Source organism: Castor canadensis, chromosome X, assembly GCF_047511655.1.
Source record: "Castor canadensis chromosome X, mCasCan1.hap1v2, whole genome shotgun sequence".
In the NCBI taxonomy this organism is placed as follows: domain Eukaryota; kingdom Metazoa; phylum Chordata; class Mammalia; order Rodentia; family Castoridae; genus Castor; species Castor canadensis.
The window spans coordinates 37,065,766-37,088,272 of NC_133405.1; the positions used below are offsets into that span (position 1 = coordinate 37,065,766).

The following is a 22,507-nucleotide window of genomic DNA, read 5'->3' on the forward strand; positions in this document are numbered from 1 at the left end:
ACAAATCCTTATTCCAATGCCTTCCTTGCAAGAGAATTTCTACCCATTATAGATGAATGTTTAATAATTTGTATATATAAAAAATGTAGAAATTTTGGAAAATGCATAAAAAAATGATTTACAATTCCTTCTACTATAATGTAAACCAGTTTTTATGTAGCTATGTTTCCTTTCAACCATTATTCCACGTGTGTATTTATTTATTTATTTTTAATTTTGTGTTTAGTTTTTGATTGGCAAATAATTGTATATTGTATGGGGTACAATGTGGTATTTTGATATTCATCTACATTGTGGAATGATTAAATTAAGCTAATTAATATATCATCTACATACTTATATTTTTGTGGTAAAAACATTTTGGGGTGGCAGTAATAGGGTTTGACAAACACTCACCACTTGAGGCACGCCCAAGCTCTTTTTGCTTTAGTTATTTTTCAAGTAGAGTCTCCAGTCTTTCTTATACAAAGCAATATATTCGTACTCTCTGCATCAATACTATTACCTCTCAAGATGGTAAAACATATGAAATACTCATAAAATACTTTAAAAACACTGTCTGAAACATAAGAACTCAAATGTCATTTGGTCTTGTAATTGCTGTTGTCATCAGCCTCATGATTTTGTTGTATGCATGTGTCAAAATTTGTGTTACCACTTTCCTAGTTGTAAAACTTTATTTTGAAAAGAATTCTCAAATTTATAGAAAAGAATTGTAAGATCAGTGTTATAGTCACTGATTTCAGGCCAATTATTTTGTAGAATGTTGCTAGGTTTGTGCTACTTTTATGGATCCTCATGATTATATTTGGACTTTGCATCTTCAACTGGAATTGCACAGAAATGATTCTCTTCTTCTTATTGAAACCTATCAATTGGCGCCTTATTTTGATTTTTTCCCATACTGATTATAACTTAAGATGGTATCAGTCAGGCTTCTCCATGGTAAAGTTACTTTTTCTAATAGTAATATTTCTGCAGAGGTGGGGAGTACTTTGGAACTATATAAACAACTTATTCATCAAACTTTCAAAATGTATTTATTTGTATCAGTATGGAATGTTACCTTCCTATTTTATTATAAGAGTTATAATTTGTTATTTATTTTGAAGCCAAATGCTTTCAGATTTGGCCAGCAGATACCACTTTAATTTGGTTTCTGTGTCCTTTTGATGTGTCTTCATCATTCATCCTTATGTTCTTAGGTCATTTTGTACTTTCTGAGTGTTTTCTTACATTGCAATTCATCTTGCACTTTCTCTGCTCCAACCTCCAATCCTATAATCAAGCATCCTGGTTCATCTTAGAATTATGTCTAGAACCAAAATTTATGTGTTGCATGCACTCATTGCTGTTGTGGTATTGCTTCTCTGAGGCCCCTTTAGTGACTAGAGGTAGGAAATATATGTATATACATATATACTTTTATATTTATACTTTCTTATGTTTATATATGGAAAACCATGAGTTCTTACCAATACCTCAAACTCTAATCCAACACCACAGGGTTCATTCCAGTTTCCTGTCTTTCCATGTTTTTACCCCTCAATGGCTAACATTTAGAAATGTATCACTGGATGTATGGAGCCTACATTTAAGATTAGCCCCTCTAGAGAAAACGAAATTTGTAAAATGCTTTAACGGTGAAATCCTCACATACTATTTTTTTTTCTTCTGATGACTTTTGTACTCTTTGTTTTCTAACTGGAAAGACAAATAAAATAGAATTCTTAGTCAAAAAATGTGTCTCCCATTATGTGGCCAGTTCCCTTGTAGATAGCCAATGCCATGTTGATGCACCTTTACTTTCCCCTTCTGAATGCCCTCCTCACTCTGCTTGGCCTCTAGCAACCTGAGCCTTGCTGCAGCTGCTACCTCCCTGCATAAATACCTTTTTCTCTTTCTACTCAAGTTTGAACTCAGGGCCTTATGCTTGCCAGGAAAGTGCTCTGCCACTTGAGCCATGCTTGCAGATCTTTTTGCTTTAGTTATTTTTCAGGTATGGTCTTGTGTCTTTTGCCCAGACTGGCCTGGACTATGATCTTCCTACTTAGACCTCCCTTGTAGCTGGGATGACAGGTGCATGTCACCATACCTTGTTGAGAGAGGGGTCTTGCTAACTTTTTGCTCAGGCTGGCCTTCATCCATGATCCTCCTGATCTTCACCCCCTGAATAGCTGGGATTACAGGTGTGAGTCAGTATGACTAGAACTTCTTTTGTGGTGCTGGGGATTGAACCCAGGGCCTGCACATGCTAAGCAAGTGCTCTACCACTGAGTTATATTCACAGCCCATTCTATTCAGTTTTCAACTCACCATGCCAAGCCGTCATTGATGCTGTCTTCCTCCAATAATATCTTCTTCACTCTTATGAGTTCCACAAAGTGCCTCCACCATTACCCCCTCATAGGGCATGTCCACTTTGCTCGGCCCCACTAATGGGTTTTTGACTGAACTGTTCAGGAAGGGGAAAAGAAAGAATCTTTTTTATACTTTGAATTTTAAGTCTTTCTAACATTTCCCCCCTCAACTCTATGATGTTTTACTACTCTTCTACTGGATGTTTAGCTATCTCATGTACTTTTTGTGGTGGTGGTTCTTATATATGGGTGCTTTCTTGTAGTTAACATCCACATCTTTCATGATAAGTTATGTGATTTCTGCTTGTCAGTTTGAGTGCTTTTCTTCATATTAAGATTAACTAGCTTGCTGTGTGTAGTGGTTTGCCTTAGTAGTGCCAGCTACTCAGAAGACTGTGGCAATAGGATTGCTTGAGTCTATGAGTTCCAGACCAGCCTGGACAACACAGCAAGACCCCATCTTAATGACAACACTGCCACCACCTACAATGATATTAACTAGGTTACTGGTTTATATTATTCCTGGTTTAGTGTTTATCTAATTATATTTTAGAAATAAGGTCTTAGAAAATGAGGCATTTGGGAATAAGATGATTTTTCAGAAAATGATGGTATGATTTGTAGAATCAGTACTGCTTTCTTCATGGTAAACATTTTTAGTGGAGGTAATTTAAAGACCTACTGCACAGTAACCTATTTCTGGTTATTTAAGGTTAGGAATGTGAGGTTTTTTTAAAAGTCTTATTTCTTCAGCATGGCATAGAAAGCACTTTATTGGGCCATTTTGATTACTATGCCATATTATTTACCCTTCCTCAAATATGTCACATTCTTTTATATTCCTGTGATAATGTTGGGTTCCCCGGGAGGCAGATCAAGCACATCCTCAGAGTACCAACTAGGCACAGGACCCAAACAATGACGGGAAAAGGGTATTCAACATTTCATGAGCATGAGATTTTTCATCATCAAAAGAAGTTAGATTTTTGTTGGGATTCCTTACAACTAATTCAGAGAATCATTTATATTTTGAAATACATGTGAAGCAGACCTCATAGCCTTTTTCTATAATTAAGGCTTCTAAAGATTTATTCAGACCCTCTCTGTGCCTTTACTCTTGCTGGACATTAGCATTTTGAACCTTTCTTTCAGTCAAATCACATGCTACTCTATCCCATAGTATTTTATTACACATCTATCACACACTTAGCACATTGTGTAATAATTACTTTTTAAATAGCCTCTCCTGACTAGATCATGAGGCCCACGAGGAGAATGACATGTTCCTATTTAGCTATTCATTTTCTGCGGCTAGCCTCGTGACTTATGCCATGCAGAAACTCATTAAATGTTGTCACACTGAATAATTTATTGTCTTGTTTATAGATGCAGATGGTGGCCCTTATAGAGGAGATTAAATTATTTTTCTTAATCTGTAAGACACTTGATTCATTAGCATCTGACAGGATAGTATTTGACATGACCATGTAGTCCAGTTTGTTAATGCATCAAACTGTTCAGAGAGTAGGCAGAATTCAGAAATAATCTGAAAAAAAGCCTTAAGATTCTTATGCAAAAAAGATGGTTTGCTGATGATTTTTCCTTTTAGCTTTCCCATCTGTAGATTTCCTAGATTTATTCCTCTCTCTCTCTCTCTCTCTATATATATATATATATATATATATATTCATGTTCATTCTGTTGAGTTAATTCCTTAAAAATCAAAGAACCTTAAGGCTGGGCATGGTGGCAAACACCTGCAATCCCAGACATGTGGGAAGCAGAGGTAGGAGGATCACAGTTTGAGGTTGACCCCAGTTACAAGACAGACCCTATCTGAAAAATGAACTAAAGCAAAAAGGGCTGGGGGTGTGGATCAAGTGGTAGAGTGTCTATCTTTTCAAGCACAAGATTCTGAGTTCAAACCCCAGTACTGATAAAAAATTTAATAAGTAAAAGAACGTTTTCAGTTATATTTGGAAGGAGAAAAAATTAAAATTCTTTTGTTGGGTGGATTCTACATGACCACTGGATCTTTTGCTGCATATATATCATTTATTGATGTCCCGCAGGAGTCATACAGTTGTTTAACTTATTCCTGCCCTATAGTGATAGTTCTGCCCCACACTATAAAAAGACTCCAAGCATCATCTTTTGCTTGTGGAGCCACTGAGTACAATGTTTTTCAATGACAGTGATTCTCACTTGCTACTTAGGACATGGCTGCAGTGAAATGCAAAACACAAATATCTGATCATTTTCCTAGAAAACTAATTTTATTGATTATGAAGAACTATCCTTTCCTCTGAGACCGTCCTTCATTCGGTTTGGTTGTTTAAATCTTATTTTGCCCTTTAATGAAACAATGGTGATCAGGTAGTGTGAATCTGTACCCTTATTATCTGAAATACTTGAGACCAAATATGTTTCAGAATTGAGGTTCATTTTGGATTTCAGAAAGTTAATGATGAGGACCACATTAATGTGTAAAATACTTCTTTAAAGGAATGATTTATGAAAGTATGGAATAATAGAATAAAAACAACACAGGTGTATAGTTATTATCCTAGCAACTTTGTCCAAAAAGAAGACTTGTTGAAACAAGTATTTGACCTAGGTGGGCTATAATTTGGCTCTTGCTTAAAAAACAGTATGTCAGGAATCTCTCTGTATAGTTATCCTTGTCTCAACTAGCAAAAACGCTTTGTCTTTCTTATTATTGGTTATATCTACTCTTCAACAAAATTGGAGAAAAGGGCAGAACAAGTTCTGCCTGGAAGCGAGGGGGGTGTTGGGGGGAGAGTGAGGGGTTGGGGAGCAGGGGGAAAATGGCCCCAACAATGTATGCACATATGAATAAATGAATAAAGAAAAAAAACAGTATGTCTCTATTAACCATTGTTTCAGTTATTGATTTATGGCCCTTCAGTCTCTTTTTTTGCCTGTTTTGTGAAAATAGACTTGAACCCTATAATTATTTGTTTTCTTTATCACCTGGTCACTGGAGTTTTGTCAGTAGATGGTGCTGGAAGAGCATGTTGAGAAGGAAGGGTTTTGCTTCCTGGTTTCAGCATGTTTGCTCAGCAGGCCTTGCACATCTGCAATAGTGCCTGTCTTTTTCACTCAGTGGTCAGTAGCTCTTCCTAGTGCCCCCAGAAATAGTTTTGCTTCAGAGTGCTTCTAGTAGGACACTTTCCCGAAGGTGCATTTGGGGCAATTGGGTGTCTGGAAAATTTCAGTGGACAAGCTCCCCACAAAATTCTCTCCCCTTCATTGTGCCCTTTCCGGCCCTGGGTTGAAAGTACTTCTTTGGGTCTTTTGTTTAGGCCCTAGAAGTGGTGGTTGTTCCTGATATCTGTGATTCTTGTGTTGTTTTTTTTAGAATTTTCTTTACTTACTACTGGCCAATTTCATATCATTCCAATTCCCTGTTATTCCAATCCTATGTTATAGTTAATTATTCCCTGTATGAAAATCTTCCAGTTCAAATTACTCTGGTTTCTCTCTCCTGGCTAGACCCAGACAGATAGGGCCAGTTAAAGGTTTCTATTGTCTTCCATCTATCACTTGTAAGGGTATTCTTTTTTTTTGAATGGTGCTAGTTATCAAACCCAGGGCCCTTGCATATGTTAGGCTTGTGCTCTATTATTGAGCTACATCCTCAGCCCCAAAATATATTTCTATGTCAGTACATTTGTATACAACTTTTTTGGGGCAGAACTGAGGGCTGAACCAGGGTCTTGGCTTCCTAGGCAGGCACTCTCTCACTTGAGCAACATCCCCAGCTATAAGGCTATTCTTAAGAGATGTATGATACCACTGTGCCTGTAGTTGAACAAAATTAGGCAACACATTTCAATATTCTTTAGGGAAATGTCTTATAATCCCAGAACATGAGTAGTTTTCCCATAGGGTGTCTGTGTATTTGTCTCTATTCTCTGTCTCCACATCCTACATATTCATTGTTAGTTTTTACTCTTCTCTCCATCTCTCTCTATTTGCCTCTATAAACTTAGGTTCTAATACTAGATTTGCTGTTAACAAGGCATCACTTGATTTCTCTGGGTCTCAATTTCCTTCTTGGTAAGGCAGAGCTATAAAAGATAAATAAATTAATAAAATCAAGAACATGAAAGAATTTTGCAATTAGTAGGGCACCATACAAAAGTACAGTGATATTGCTTATGGTTATTAAATAGTTTTCTCTTTCATGTGTTTAATTTTTAAACTACATTTTATTTTAAAAGCATTGAGGTGCCTTCAGTGGTGATTATGACCTAATAAAACAGATATGTAAATACATAGTGTTATTAGATGAGGCCACTTTTGCTGAGTGCTAAAATAGGGGAATAAGGTTACAGGAGACTTGACAGTTAGAACTTAATTGTGGCCTGAGGATTCATGGTTTAGTTCCAAGGACAGCCACCTGATCTTGAAGGATCAAGCTGCCATTTGTGAAATAGCTGTGACACAATAGGCCTTGTACTCAGCACTTTACATATATTATCATTTTTAACTTTTACATTTATTTTATGTTAAATCATTTTATTGTCTTAGAGTGGTTTCCAAAATATTTTGCTTGAGGACAAATTTGTGTTCACATGTGTTTTTTTTGGAATCCATCTCCAGTTATGTGAGTTAGTGGTAGTAAAATCTTCAGATAGAAAATTCTATTTTGGATTCAGCCTTTTAGGAATATCCTATTTTTGTATTTATTAATGGAAAGCTGCATTTGAAAAAATGTTTAAATATATTTTACCTCAGACTTAGTGTAAATGGAAAGATTATATGATAATCTCTATAGCAAAATGGTAAATAATTTGTTTGCTATGAGTGGGCTTATAATATTCTAGAGGATAACATATTTGTAGAATAGAGGAAGAAATGTAGCATGTGATTTAAATTAGAGATGATTACTCTGTGAATGCAAAGTATCCTGTCAAATCAAAGGATGAGTGCATCTCCCAGTGGAAAATGTTGCGAAGTGCAAGTGATTATGAGTCCTCCCTAAATTACTTGGTCTTTACAGCTTGACTTCTATGGGATGCCCACTGATGACACTTAACTGTTTTCTAAGGAACAAATTTATTAGAAAGCCTTCCTCAGCTCCTAATTGTTTGTGATGAGTCCATACTATGTCCATTTGCATATGAGATAGAAAGTTTCTCTTTCTTTGGCAGTCCAGTATATGAGAATAGCACAGGCAACTTTAAGAAATGGTTTCTATGTGATCAGGGTTTTCTGAAGTGTGGTGTGCATAAAATTGGTGGTATGCATACTCCTGGAAGGAGACAAACACAATCTGAATACATTTCCCTTCTTCATCTTCCTCCTGCAACTTGTTCCTGTGTATTCTCCACAGATTTACTATAACCAGCAAGTTGTATAATTTTAAAATAATAGCTACATGGCAGTTCTGGGTAAGGTGGTACTGATAGTTGTGTACAATCTGGGACCACCTATAATGGGAAATAGGGCTGAATAGAAAAGATGGGGCTGGGGAGTGCCCTTGTAAGCGTAGTCTACAAATACATCCACACAAAGCCAGGGAAGGTTTTTGAACAGACAACTGAGATGATGTAAGCAATGAGGAAGGCACAATTAATTCTAAAATTTGGATTAAAAATGATGGGGTATCTTGACTTGTGATTAGTTAATACAGAATCCTGTTTATAGCTACTGTTTTTCTCTGTCTGGGGAGTTCTTTAACTGTTGTGTTTGTTTCCCTGGCTACCTGACCCAATCTTCCCTGGTTCCTAGAGGCTTTTATGACTCTTACATTCCAAATTAGCCCATAAGGCCTTATAGACTATATCTGCCTTCCTTCCTTCCTTCCTTCTTTCCTTCCTTCCTTCCTTCCTTCCACTGGAGTTTGAATTCAGGGCCTTTCATTTTCTGGACAAGTACTCTACCCCTTGAGCCTTGACCCCAGCCCTTTTTTTGTTATTTTTCAAATAGGGTTTTGCAATTTTTGCCAGGCTGGTCTTGAACTGTGATCCTCTCCATCTCTGCTTTTCCAATAGCTGGGATTACAGGTGTGAATGACTATTCCTGGCCTTATACTATGTTTCTTTTTCCCAAAATTCAAGTTCCATGTTAGCAAAACACTATGACCACATTATAAGACTACATTTCTCCCTTTATTGTTGTGCTTGGTGGGGGTACATTGTGGCATTTACAAAGGTATCAAATATATCATACTTGAATTCATCCCCTCAACTGCTCTCCTTTATTCCCCCTCCCCCTATTCCAAGAATGGTTTCAACAGGTATCATTTTTGCATTTACATACACGTGTACACATTTTTTGCACTGTATTTACCCTCTTACCCCCTTTCCTCACCACTTCCCTCCTCCCTTTGGTGCCAACCCTCCCCCTGGGCAGGATCTGTTCCACCCTCCTGTTCTTCAGTTCTATAGAAGAAAAAAGAGAACAGATAAAAAGAAAAAATGTGACATTTTTGCTTGTTTGAGATAAAGGTAACTGCACAGGGAGTTTCCTTGTGATACTTCCGTGTGGGTATGTGTTATAACCTCAATTGGTTTATCTCCTCTAATTTTCTTCATTCTAGTTGGTCCCTTTCTTATGGTAGTTTCAGCCGCTTTAAGATTTCTATATTCATTCTTGTATAGAGAGTATATCAACCATATTCATCATCTTAGTTTCCTTCTTTTAGCCTCCCCCTCCCGTGTGTGACCTCCCCTTAGTGTGACCAGTGTTTCATAATATTGCTGCACTTGAATAAAGTCTCCAGCTCTTCCAATGGTCCCACAGAACAACACCAGAGCTAGTGGTGAATGATCTACATCAGTTAGCCCTCACAGCTGCCTAGACCTTCCAGCCTCACTTCCCAGCCTATACCTGTTAAACCATTTTGCAAATAGGCTCTTCCTCCTGTGAAACCTGTATCTTTTATTCTTGATATTGTTCATTATGTTAATATCTTTGATATTTCTGCCTTGCCAGTCTGTATAAAGGTGGAAGCAAGGAAGTGGGGAGATAAAAATCTGAGACACTTCCTTAAGCCTAAATTATAATTCTTTTATTAGAACAGGATTCATAGACCTATTAATCAAATACATATATTTTTCCTCCATTTTAAAAGTTAAAAGATCTTGTTAACATTTCCTTCTGCATTTCATTTACATTCTTTATTGTTGAGTGTTCACCATACCATTTGTGTTACTGGGTATTGGTGATGTGCAGTAGTTTGCTTGGTCAAATTCACTATTTTTTTATTTTTGCTCCATCTGGTGGAACAGTGATTGTCAAAATTGGATTTTATGGTTTATTCTTTCATCATCACTGGTTGCAACAATAATTTAATAGGATCTAACAGTCCATAGAACATGCTTTTATCTTTTTCAATTACAAATCTGTAGAAATGACTATTTTAAGAGATGCTGTTTTATTTTTCAGTATTCACTAGTCTAGATGGTGACAAACCAATGAAACACATTTCTTCACTCCCTAGTTTTACCAATTCTTTCTTAGAAAACTAATTACTGGAATTTTCCTACCTTACTCTAGCTAAGTATTTCCTTTGCCCAATTCAGTTCAGCAGTTATTTATTGAGTGAATCACTACCCCTATCCTTCTACCCTATAGTCATATATCTACTGTGCTGGACACACTACCAGGCACACACAGAATATATCATATAAGCATAAGAAGAAGCCATCTGAGCATACTGCTTGAAATTGCAGTATTTTATTTATTTCTTATTATTAACTTGTTAGTTTGGGGAGGATAAGGCCCTTCTGCTGACTTGACTTCATGAAAATTGCATCTTATAATTGAGATACTATGTTAGATATCATAAAAATGTAAGAAAGACAACCTCAGCTCTCAAGAGCTTATAGTCAGGGTTTGAGGGGCATTGTTGCTCAAGTGGTAGAGCAAATGGTAGGCTCAAGAGCCTAGCAAGTCTAAGGCCCTAAGTTCAAACTGTAGTACCACCAAAAAAAAAGTTTATAGTTTAAGGAAGCATAGAAACAGTTATAATCCAAGGAGACAGTAGTGTAGAATCCAGCACCTGACTCTTCTAAGGGGTTATTTGGAAGGTTTCATGGAAGGGGATATGCTTGCAGTTAAGCATGACTTGAAGTTTGTCAAGACATTTCTGGTTGACAGATGAAACAGAGCTTTGTGAATACACTATGAATGTGTTATTACCCCCAATAAAAGGTATTGATAGCACAGGTGTAAGCTGATCATTCTGCAATTTTCAGTCATATAGCCATCCTATAGCTTTTGTGAGCAATTCCCTATTACGTCCTTCCTCTAGGCATTTACTTCCCCATGATTGATGCATAAAGACCTTTTAGGGCATGTGTTTAGTAGTCATATTTGTAGCTGTTCCTTAAAATAAATAATATAATACAAAGGTGAGTAATGAGCACTGAATTGGGTGTCAGGAGACCTGGATTCTTACTTTCCAGTTCTTCCAACAGCTGTCACCTGAGCCAAATCATGTAACAACTTTGTTTTTTCACTAGTAAAATGGGAACATTATCACCTGCGTCACCTACCTCTGGGATCAAGTTAAAATTGAAAATGAGAAACTTAAAAATTAAGAGATGTAATAAGATCTTTTACTTAAAATTCTGCTGGTTGAGTTTAAATTGACATTTTAAACCAGTAAACTATCTTCTGGAATATCTGGATAAGAGAATTAGGTTGAAAAGTAACTGTCCAAATGGATATAGTCTTACTTCCATATTAGTACTATAGGTCTGTTCTTAATGTCTTTGGGATTTCATTTAGTTTATTTTTTATTTTTCAAACTAACCTAAAAATTTAAACTTATCGGTGTTAACACATGTATATTTTAGACACTTTCATATTCTCACTATAACTGTTAAACAGAAATTGACTTAAGATTTAGGTTGGTGGGGGGGAATAAAAGAGAATGGTGGAGGGGGTGAATTCAAGTATGATATATTTGATATATTGTAAGAACTTTTGTAAATACCACAATGTAACCCCACCCAACCCAACAGTAAAATTTAAAAAAAAGATTTAGGTTGGTATATTTCATAGTCAACTTTGAATAATTAATATCTATTAATTTGAGTTACTCTCCATTATAAGTTTTATGATCTGAGTTTTGTTACATTCTAATGATACATAAGAAGTTTCTGAGTCATTCAATTAATATTGGAAGATTAGAAACCCTGGCCTTTGCCTTTTCAGCCATTTCTCCTAATCCAGAAAAAGTGTAGACAACAGTGATTAGTAGAAGCAAAAAGCATTCCTATCCACTTTTGTTCCTTTGACCCCATCTTTTCATTATATTGAATGGCAATACTCCCGAAATCTAATAATTCACCTGAAATATGAGCTTATGGACTATAGGAACATGAGTGATTGCTCTTCATGTAAATACCCCTGACCAACCCTTTTTTAGACCAATGTGATCTCAAAATCTATCATCCATAGATATTTAAGTAGGACAGAAAGCTATAAACCACTTAACTCATCCTGCTTGGGCCATCTTAAATATATGAGAAGAAAGAGGGAGAGTGTTTTTTGTGAATGAGATAAAAAGATGATATTTTAAATGGAAGGCAAGTGAATTATTCATACTAGACTAATATGGACCCTGTCATCACAATCACTAATATTGTAGGACAGTTATGGACATAAGGTGGTAGTCTCTCTGCTCTATTCTCTTCTGTTACAATTTTGAGATGAACTAGTTATATAAATTTGTTTTTTTTTTCATTTTTCTTTTATTATTCATATGTGCATACAAGGCTTGGTTCATTTCTCCCCCCTGCCCCCACCCCCTCCCTTACCACCCACTCCGCCCCCTCCCTTCCCCCCCCAATACCCAGCAGAAACTATTTTGCCCTTATTTCTAATTTTGTTGTAGAGAGAGTATAAGCAATAATAGGAAGGAACAAGGGTTTTTGCTGGTTGAGATAAGGATAGCTATACAGGGCATTGACTCACATTGATTTCCTGTGCGTGGGTGTTACCTTCTAGGTTAATTCTTTTTTTTCTAACCTTTTCTCTAGTACCTGTTCCCCTTTTCCTATATAAATTTGGATAAAATATCTATTGTAGTAAAACTATAATGTAAAATTCTTACTGTTTTTTTTTTCTGCCAGCTCTGAAGTAAATACTCAGGTAACTGGTCTGTTTTCTATAAAACCAAATGAGTGAATAGCCTGGCTTATTTTATCTGTTTTCTATGATACCACTGATACATAGTTTAAAAACATTCTTCTGAAGGCCAATCAATTAAATCAGTTTTATGTTCCCCCTAAGTACTGCCCTTTTTTGAAGATTATTTGGGAAAATGTGGCACATTTCCAAAATCACATGTTCCATTTTTTTCTATATTTGAATTTTTTCCCTATAAGTTAGTGGAAAAGGAGCTGGTCAGTTTTTGCACTCAACAAAAAGAATGGAGGTATAAACAGCTTTTATCTGCAAAGTCTTAAGCCATTGAGAATATATTTTAATATATTAACTACCTTTTGAAATTATTGGCAGATTCCTCTTGACTCACTTTAACATAAAACAGGTGACTAAGATGAGGGTGATATAGAAATAGGTAGAAAACCCAAAACATGAAAGCATTTGATGTTCCCACTCCAGAGGAGCTAATACAGAAACCTTAAAGCAACAGAGGTTATCATGAGAAGGGGATCAGTAACCAGGGTAAAGATCAGTTAGACATGAATCAACATGGGTTATAACACATGTACATGAAAGCAATGCTAGGAATATTTCTGTATAGCTATCCTCAACTCAACTAGCAAAAACGCTTTATCTTCCTTATTAGGCTTGTCTCTTTTCTTCAACAAAACTAGTGATGAAGGCAGAACAGGACCTGCCTGGAACTGAGGGGGAAAGGGGGGAGAGGGTGGGGGAGGGGGGGCAGGGGGAGAAATGACCCAAACAATGTATGCACATGTGAATAAAAGAATAAAAGAAAAACAGGTGACTAAGATGAAATATATTTTATTGTGTATATAAAAGGAAACACGGTTTTTGCATCATTGCATAAATCTAAGATATTGTGCCTACATAAAAGGCATGAGATAATGTTGAATACTAAATGCTAAAACCAACAAAAGCTTGAGTATTGACTATTTGACACTGAATGTAATGGGATGTGGTTCCATAGAGGGAGAACACTAAATAGTCACCTCCAAGGGCATGTGTCTCTGATACAGATTCTTGTCCTAGATTAATCTCCCAGCAAACACTGTTAACCCTTCTCAAAAAACACTCCCTTCTTACATTTAGATTTTCTTCTTTAATATTAAGTCCATCTTCAGAGAGTCTAACCTAGAACCAATTACTCACTCCCATCCTCATTTCTTTTCGTGGTCTTCATGAATTCCTTTGTTTATTGTATGGATCTTCAGGTGAATTCTTTTGGTTTACTACAAGTAGCAAAAGACAGTCACAGTTTTCTCCAAATTACAGCTCTGTTTTCCCAAAGGTTATGGCTCTTTCATTCAACTATTCTGTTGGTGTTCCTTTCTCTTCGATTCTCTGGGCTTTTTGAACTCAAGATGTGATGTACACAGCCAGCAATGTTAAGTAGCAATGTAGAGTTGCTGTCCAATACAGATGCAGCTCTCTTCACAATTCATATATTTTCCTTTTGAGGTTTAGGATTGGTGAAGGAAATTGCTAAAATTAGTGAGTACTGTGAAGTCTAAGAAAGTGGACTTTCTTGAGTTCACTTGCCCTCAGACTCTGACCTTTGCCTTAGTGCCCCCTCCTCATCATCCTATTTCACATTATGGGCATGGGATGAAAAAGATTTCTTGGACATTATATGCTGAACATTAGGAGGAATGAGCAATTCCTATAATGGGGAAATGTTAAGAAAACCTGTAGGGTCAAATTCCCATGGAAGGTATCACAGAAAAGAATGGAATTTGAGGTGGTCCTAGAAGGATGGGTTGGGTTTAGAAAAGGGAAGCAAGGAAAAGACTTCATGCAATAAGGAACTCTGGAGCATAAGTGAGAAAGGAAGAAAGCAAGCTGTGTGATAAGAGAATGGGAAGCTGGTGTTACCGGATATGACAGTAAACTGAACAGCAGTCAGCCAGAGTGTAGTGATGTCTTAGTGTGAGGCTTAGTTGCTTGATTAATTCTTTGATCCTTTCATTTAACAAATGGCTTCGTATAGCCCACAGGATAAAATCCAAACCTCTTCACTGCCCTGTGTGGACTTCTGCTGTGTGATTTCTGCATTCCATAAAATGCACTGCCCTCAACACTGTGTACCCTCTTTACAGTCATATTGAACTCTCTTTAGTTATATTGTAGTCTTTGTCTATCCCCCCAACACATTGTACTCCTTCAAATCTGTAGGTTATTTTTTCTAGAGCCTATCTGATGAATTCATCATTCTTTAGTGTCAGTTGCAGGAGGATTTTTCACTGTTTTTCTACTGTGGTAGAATCCTGGGCCTGTACCACTAAAGCTTCTACACCATATTTTGTGTTGTCAGAGTACATCTCTGTTTCCCTCACTTACTAGGAGCTTCCTAAGAGCAAAGGAGTGTATCTTGCTTGCTTTTATATCTGTAACACCAAGCATAGTGCCTAATTCAACAAATAAGTGGCTTTAAACAATTAGTTTTTAAGTAAGATATTCATTCAATACTTAATTTGCATCACATGTAGTTTTATTTTTTACAGCATAGTCTAGAAGCAATGCCTCTCTTGAAGTAGCTTATTTGTAGGACTTAATGACTGGCTACTATGGGCAAGAGGGAGGAGATTTAAAGATAATAGAGATTTAAGATAATATGACAAATGATAGAACAGGGACTCTTGGAAGGCACAGAGTTACTTTCAGGTAAACATATATTTTTCTTAAATCAGACTTCCTTGTGTTAGTGTTTATCTCATCCCACCTCTGTTCTAAAGATGAACATTTCATTCCTGTTCATTTTACTGGAACTCAGCTCAAAATCCATGTGGTTCTCATTTTCATATCTGATCAGGAGTTTAGATATGAAATATAAATAGTTCAGCCACTCTGACTACGATTTCCTATCGAGGAAGGTGTGCAGTGCAAAGGCTTTTGAACATATAAAGGCTGTTTCTGCTTTTCGGAGCTAAAGCTGAAGTGTAATACCAGGCAGATGCACTGGGATGCGCTACTATGTAGCAGAGCCTAGCTGTGCATCACAGCTCTTAACTTTAAAACTCCAGAGAATTTGATGAGAGAGGGATCCACAAGAACATGACAAATGATGAGAGTTCAAACCTTAAGAGAAAAATGGGCTTATTGGTAAGAGACCTTTCTTTTCCTTTATTTACTGCTGTTACTTATTCATTAAAATAGCAAGGCTTTTATTTTCAGATGTGGCTGTGAAGCGGTATACAAAAATCAATTTTATATGTATTGTAGAATTCAGGAGACATATTGGTAACCATGTAAAAATCATAGTGAGCTTGTATAAAGCTTGCTTTTTAACAAAATCTCTCAGTAAGTTTTATTTTACTTCAGACTGTGTAATAGATTTGTTTATATAGCTTAAATGTAATGCAGGTTAAGAAATGCATATATTTTAAAAAGTTAAAATAAAGAATAGTGACTTGTGTAGAAATACATAATTTCACTCTGTTACCAGAAGGTGGCACACCAGATTTTCCTTACATACACAAAGAAAGGAAATAATATTAGTAGGAATATAAAATAAGCCGTATTTAAAGACATTTTAATGCATTTTAAGCAAAGAAATAATGTAATTGTTACTTGTTTGCTGAGGTTTAATGTAAAACACGACATATGTGAATTTAACCTATTGCATCTTTATCCTGCAACAATAATATTTATGTATATAGCATTTTAAAAGTAGACTTTGAAATAGTGTTGTCATTAAGGACATGCGGTTTTGAATTTAACCTTCTAAGAAAAAAATAAAATACTTGCCACCTATATTTTTTATTAGATTTAAGACAACATTTTGGATAAGGTCTTTGTCAAGATCTTTCTAAAGTACTATTAGACTATGGCTTTGATTTAGTTATGACTTTAATAGTGCAATAGTGTTTGTGAGATGACCCAGAAAAAAAATCAAGATGGTTTATTTTGAGGAAAACGTTAGATAAGACTAATGTTTACTTTCTATAAGCTAATAACAGCATAAATGCAATAAATATAAATTATATATTTTGTTAGAGTGCCTCAAACATCTGCCAGCACACTGTAATTTTTAAGAGTTGATTGTTGACAGCATATACTGCAGTGCTTTTGTAATAGTCTCTATTTTTAAAACTGCATTACTGAGGCAGGAGCAGAAGTATGTCTGTCCAACGTTGCTTTTTGTTTATTAGCTCCTCCTTTAGAGGAGCTAGATATGTGACAGAACCTCACAAAAACCACATCTTGTGTCAGGAGATAGTACATCTATTTATATGTTTGTATTAATTACAAGCGGTACAAAAATAAGAAAATTGGTAGTAAATGAACCTAGAGGAACATTAGCCATCTGTTCTCTGAAAGCTTGTAATATGTGTCATTTGCTTTCAGGATTTTATGGCAAAACAATATATCAGCAAAGAATTGACCTTTAGACTTAAAAAGCTCGAAAATGACAAATCATTCCATTGGCTGAGTATATATTTATATTTCCTTGCATCCAGATTCAATTAGTTTCGTCTTGTAGATCAACTGGAAATAAATGCACTTAATGTCAATCTTCTTCTTCTACAAACAAATAGTTAAGATTTATAAAGTTAATTTACATAGTTTTAAATTGTTCATTGTGGCTCCAACTGTTCAGGATTTATAAATTTATAAATATGGTTTATTCATTTACAACTGAAATACTTTCAGGGCATGCTTTGAAGAAGTTGAACTAAATACAACAAAGCCACAATTAACCAGATTTTTTTTTTGCACTCCACTTTCAGGAGACGGCGGCAATTGTCTTTAAAACAAGCCGATTTCAAGGATATATTCAAAAAATCAACTTCAGGGTATGTCCAAGGGTCTGAATTTTCCTCTGCCTTTTTTTAAATGAGAATTTATTTTCATAAAAGACCCTGAGGTACTGGAAGACTTTCAATGATCAAGTGAAAATTTCAGTGATGTCGAGGGTACTGTGTTTATTAGGAAATTTATTTAAAATGTCACATATTATTGTTTTGTGCTTTATATTTTCCAGCATGCTTTCACAAACATAAGTTCATTTTTTATATCATTGCTGTGAGATGAACAAGAAAAGTGGCATTTTCTCTAATTCACAGATGAGGAACGATAACATTGGAGGTCAAAGAGCTAATTTGTGACAGAGCTGCATCTGGACCATAGGTGCCTAGTTCTGTCTTCTTTTGCTTTCGTCCTTATGGAAAAAGTTTGAAACACGTTTTTAACTTTCAAATCTCTATTGCATAGTCAGTATAGTTCATACTACATTTATTTTCTAATTCCTGTACCTCGCAATTTCTCACTTTTCATCTGTTTGTCTACCTCTGTGCCTGCTGTCTGCCAGCTTGCTTTCAGTCTCCTCCAGGGCTGGAAGTATCTGGAGTGTAGGAAGGGCAACATAATGGCTGTGGACAGTTTAGTTTGATAACTGGTGGTGAGCAGCCAATGATGAGAGGAAAAACAGAATGTTACTACAGCTAGGGTATCTTGAGCAGGATTAGTAATCTAGACTTGAAAACAGTGTTTCTCCAAGTCTAGTAGGTCTGGTGTGATAATCAGTCGAGTACTTGCTTAAAATGCAGTTTATGAGTCCTGACCTCCAGACTTTAGCATTTTATTCACCCCAGGTGATTCTTAGCATTCTAATGTTTGAAGCATTTTCCTTAAAGGTCTAAAAGTTTTCTCTCTTGACTCTTGCAGAGTCAAGAAAAGAGCATCTTTCTTCTCAGCAACATGTATATTTCATGTCAAAGCATGCCAATGAGGTCATTGTGAGGTAAGGGACCAGTAAGAGTGAGAAACGGTAGATAGGATTTATGCACATTGTCTGTATATCTAAAGCATATCACAATAGCTTTTGTGTGTTTTGAAAACTGTGAGGTATTTTAGAAAGGCTTGTGTCCATTTTAGACTTGAAGAACATAAAGGAAGACTTCCATCAAAAGGTAAAAATGTATTTTTTTACCTTTGATATTTTAATAGCTAACTTTACCCAGATGTTTTTATTTTAAAATAATCTTGAAAGGCTATCTGTAAAATTAAATTATCTAGGATTCTGTATAGTTAGGGGCTTTGCTGTACCAGTATGTTTATTCTCACTTGTATTTCATATGTGAATATCCATTAGATTGGAAGGGACTTGTGGCCAGGCCACATGTGCTCTTTTGTATATTTGTAATATCCAACAAAGTCATATGCGTCCAGAAATTACTGATGATTAAAGTAATTTAGCATGCACCTCCTCTCTAGGTGTTTTAGGCTAGGCAGAGTGAGTTGATGGATTTGGGTATTTGTGATGTGCAAGGAGTTTATGTTACATTGTCTACAATGTCTTAATATACTGCAGAAGCCTCAGTTGAAACAAATGCATTTTAGTTGACAAATGAGGAAATATGATTCTAATTAATAAATTTGATGCTTTTCTCCCAATCTGACTATCAATTTAAGGTCAATCCTGCTAATCTCTTTATGTATAGAATATAGATTCTGTTTTCTTATACATTACAAATTTGAATTTCAAAGGTTGGTATTTATGGAAACCCCCAAATATAAATATTTTTGTTTAATGTCTGAACAGTATCATAAGAATTTAAACAAAATGGCCAGAACCTGTAGTGAAAGACTCATAAAAATGCTCAACAGTGTCTCTGACTTAGATCAAGCTGAATAAGGAATGAATGAATAAATAAATATACTAGCTAAAGGGAAAATACATTTCACTCAAGTGTTATGTAGCTTCAGAATTCCATGAGAAATAACTGATTATTTAAAAATATATATTTGATTTAGAAGACATGAAGTGATTCTGAACATATTACTTGAAGCAGTCAGACTTAGGAAAGGCACTCAGGAAACTCAAATTTTCTCAAGTAGTTTTTAAAATTTTATTTTACTTTTTAATTAGCTTACATTAACAATATAAGGGAGTTTCATTGTGATAATCCCATACACGCACACAGTATACTTTAAACTAGTTCACCCTATCCATTGTATTTCCATTCCTTCCCTCCCCCACACCACTTCTTCAGTGTTTGGTGGGAGGAAACTCAAATTTAAATTACATTTAGCTTCAACCTAGGGTCAACCTAGAAGATGAATTCTGTTTCTCTTCAAAATTTCATTTACTTTTCTTAATAATAGAACATGAGATAAAGGAAAAGAAATGGTATACCCAGTGGATAGCCATTGAATCAAAATAATAAAGTTAGACATAATAACAAAACAATACTGTGGTTAGGTTACAGCATACGAACACTTTTTATAACTTGCTAATGATATGTTACACCGTAGGATTTTAATTAGATTGCTGTTTGCAGGCATAGTAATTTTAAATTGCACACTTTTCAGCTAGCTCTTATAGTTTAGACTTACCACCATATATTTGGCATCTTTCAGCACAAATGTTTCTATATCCTTTACCTGTTTTGGAGAACTAAAAAAATCACCAAAGAGAAGAATCCTTTATTAAAAAATGAGAAGATTCTAGAAATAGTCATGAAAATGCCAGTATTGACCAGATTGCTAAGTAGTAGGCAAATATCCTGACTGTGAACTGTACCTTTTAGATACCTGTTGGTCTTCATGTCGCAGTAATGGGTTATTAGGTTTAAGTTGGAGTTTGAGTTTATCTTTGAGGCGTAAGATTTTCTCATTCGTTATATAATTGAATTTTTAATTTTTAGATAATAATAGTTTTGTGGATATATATTATGTATACATACATACGAAATTTAAATTTTTAATGGTTAGGTCTGGAAAATGGCCAAAAAAATTACAGCAATTGATACAGCTCCTTTTCCATGGAAAATTTAAATAGTACTATATAAGCTTAAAAAATCATTAGGATTAGCTTTCCATGAAAGAGTTTAATGCTGCTTATCCAAACATCATTGTGGCTACACTGTAAGTATTTGTAATCAAGATTTATAAATAGGAGAAAGGAAGAGACTGGACAATGAGGTAATCTTCTAACCACCCTTTTAGTTATAACACTGATGATTCACATGTGGATGTAATAACTGTGGATACATTTTTCAAAATAGTAGTATTTCATCAACTTAAACTATAATGTTGAAGAAAATGTACTATTTGAAAGATCTTTCAGAAAGTCAGATTTTATAAAAGACTAGGTGCTTATAAAATAGTGTAGAATATAGAAAATATTGAATTTCTTTTGAGATTTGGTATGTCCTGTGCTTATTATTGAAAAGTTTTTCGCTCATCATAAGTACACATTATTAGCAACTGTTTAATCTGACCGAAATGGTGGAGGAGTTACACATATACAGTGGTATTATGTGAGACCACATTGGTGGTCTATATTTGATGCTTCCAAAATTAAAGCACAGTAGTTAAACTATTTCAAAATACGAATGTGTTTTATTCATTAAAGCCATATTCTTAACTGTCCCTTTAATTGTACTGTTTATTTAATTTTATTTATTTTTGACTGTGCTGGGTATTAATCCCATGGCCTCCTGCATGATAGGCAAGTTTTCTACCACTGAGCCGTATCCTCAACCTGCACGGTATATTTTAAATGAATTTTTATTTTGATAAGTTTGCAAGTTTATTATAAAACACATCAGAAAAGCTAAGAATAGCTGGTTATTTTATTTACTTAAAGTAATTTAAGGAGATATTTAGGAAGTTGCTGAGAGATGACTAAACAGATGTCTGATAATTATTTGAGGTGGGAGCAGAATTTTTTAGAGGATTTATTTTAAGTAAGTATATATTTTGGATGAATTTCTTTAATATACACTTATTTTTAAACATAATATCTGTGCTGGTCAGTTTTTCATCCCTGTGACAAAGACCTGAGAGAGAAACAATGTAAAAGGAGGAGAGAACTGGGCATGGTGGCTCAAGCCTACCATCCTAGGTACTCAGGATGTAGAGATCAGAAGGATTGCAGTTTGAGGCCAGCCTCAAGAAAAAGTTAGTGAGACCCCCATCTCAACCAATAAGGCTGGGTGTGGTAGTACGTGCCTGTCATGGGATAATGGGAAGCCTAAAATAGGCTTCTATTTTCTACCACCTCCCAAAGTACTGCTACCAAGCCTTTAGTACGTGAGCCTGTGTGGAACATTCCACATTCAAACTGTCATAATATCTACATATAAATTTATCATTTTGAGAATTCTGTAGTCTAAAATTATCAAATTAGCAGATAGATACTCTTCTTACCTAAGCTCTTTTAGTAATAATAGATTTAACAATAATATTTTTTTAAAAAAACCCTTCCTTCAATGTATAATTCTGATTTAGCTATTCCTTTGCTTATAAACTTCCCTTCAATTTGCTCAGCAAATCCTTCCTAGTGTGCCAGGAATAATGCAGAATTAGGAGGCGGCAAAAATTTAGGAATTTCAAGTTCCCCTTCTTTTTTGGCAGTCCTAGGGTATGATCTCAGTGCCTCATGCTTGGTAGAAAGGCACTCTACTACTTGAGTCATGCCTCCAACCTCTTTAGTTATTTTTCAAGTAGGGTCTTGTGATTTTGAGCTGGACTGGCCTCAAACTGTGATCCTCCTACCTATAAACTCCCATTCATCTGGGATTACAGAAGTCTGCCACCACACACAGCTTTTTTTTGTTGAGATGTGGTGTTGCTAATCTTTTCCTAGGCTGGCCTCCAACTGTCATCCTCCCTATCTCTACCTCCATAGTAGCTGGGATTACAGTTGAGTCACTATCAAGGATTCTTTCTTGAAGGACAGTTAGTAATTTGGGGAGGGGATCTAATGTAACATAGTTTTAGCACAGGGTGTGGAAACAGCATAGCCTCTTTTGAAGCATTGAATACATTATTCAGATTTGATGCCGATAAACTCTTTATATTGCTGGTTTTGGACAATTTAAATATGATAATGGAAAACAGGTATGTAAATAGTATCTATTTAAAAATCATTAATTTCTAGTACCACCTACCTACCCTCAACACACATAAACAGTCTATTTTTTTAATTTAAAGCATTTCTAAATAGATGGGAATATTTTGAGGCACTC

General features: G+C 35.4%; 1 protein-coding gene across 4 annotated transcripts in view; it reads left to right on the plus strand.

Moving 5' to 3' along the window:
* Klhl13 (kelch like family member 13) overlaps positions 1-22,507 on the plus strand; it is a 185,376-nt gene that overhangs the window by 90,545 nt on the left and 72,324 nt on the right. Inside the window, exons 1-2 of one of the 4 annotated variants that reach the window (XM_074063868.1) lie at positions 15,509-15,632; positions 17,261-17,326. The exons of the other annotated variants lie outside the window; for them this stretch is intronic. Coding sequence (XP_073919969.1) covers positions 15,592-15,632; positions 17,261-17,326 — 107 coding nt within the window. The 5' untranslated portion in view covers positions 15,509-15,591. Of the gene's footprint in view, positions 1-15,508; positions 15,633-17,260; positions 17,327-22,507 lie in introns of those variants that run through there. 4 annotated transcript variants of the gene reach the window in all.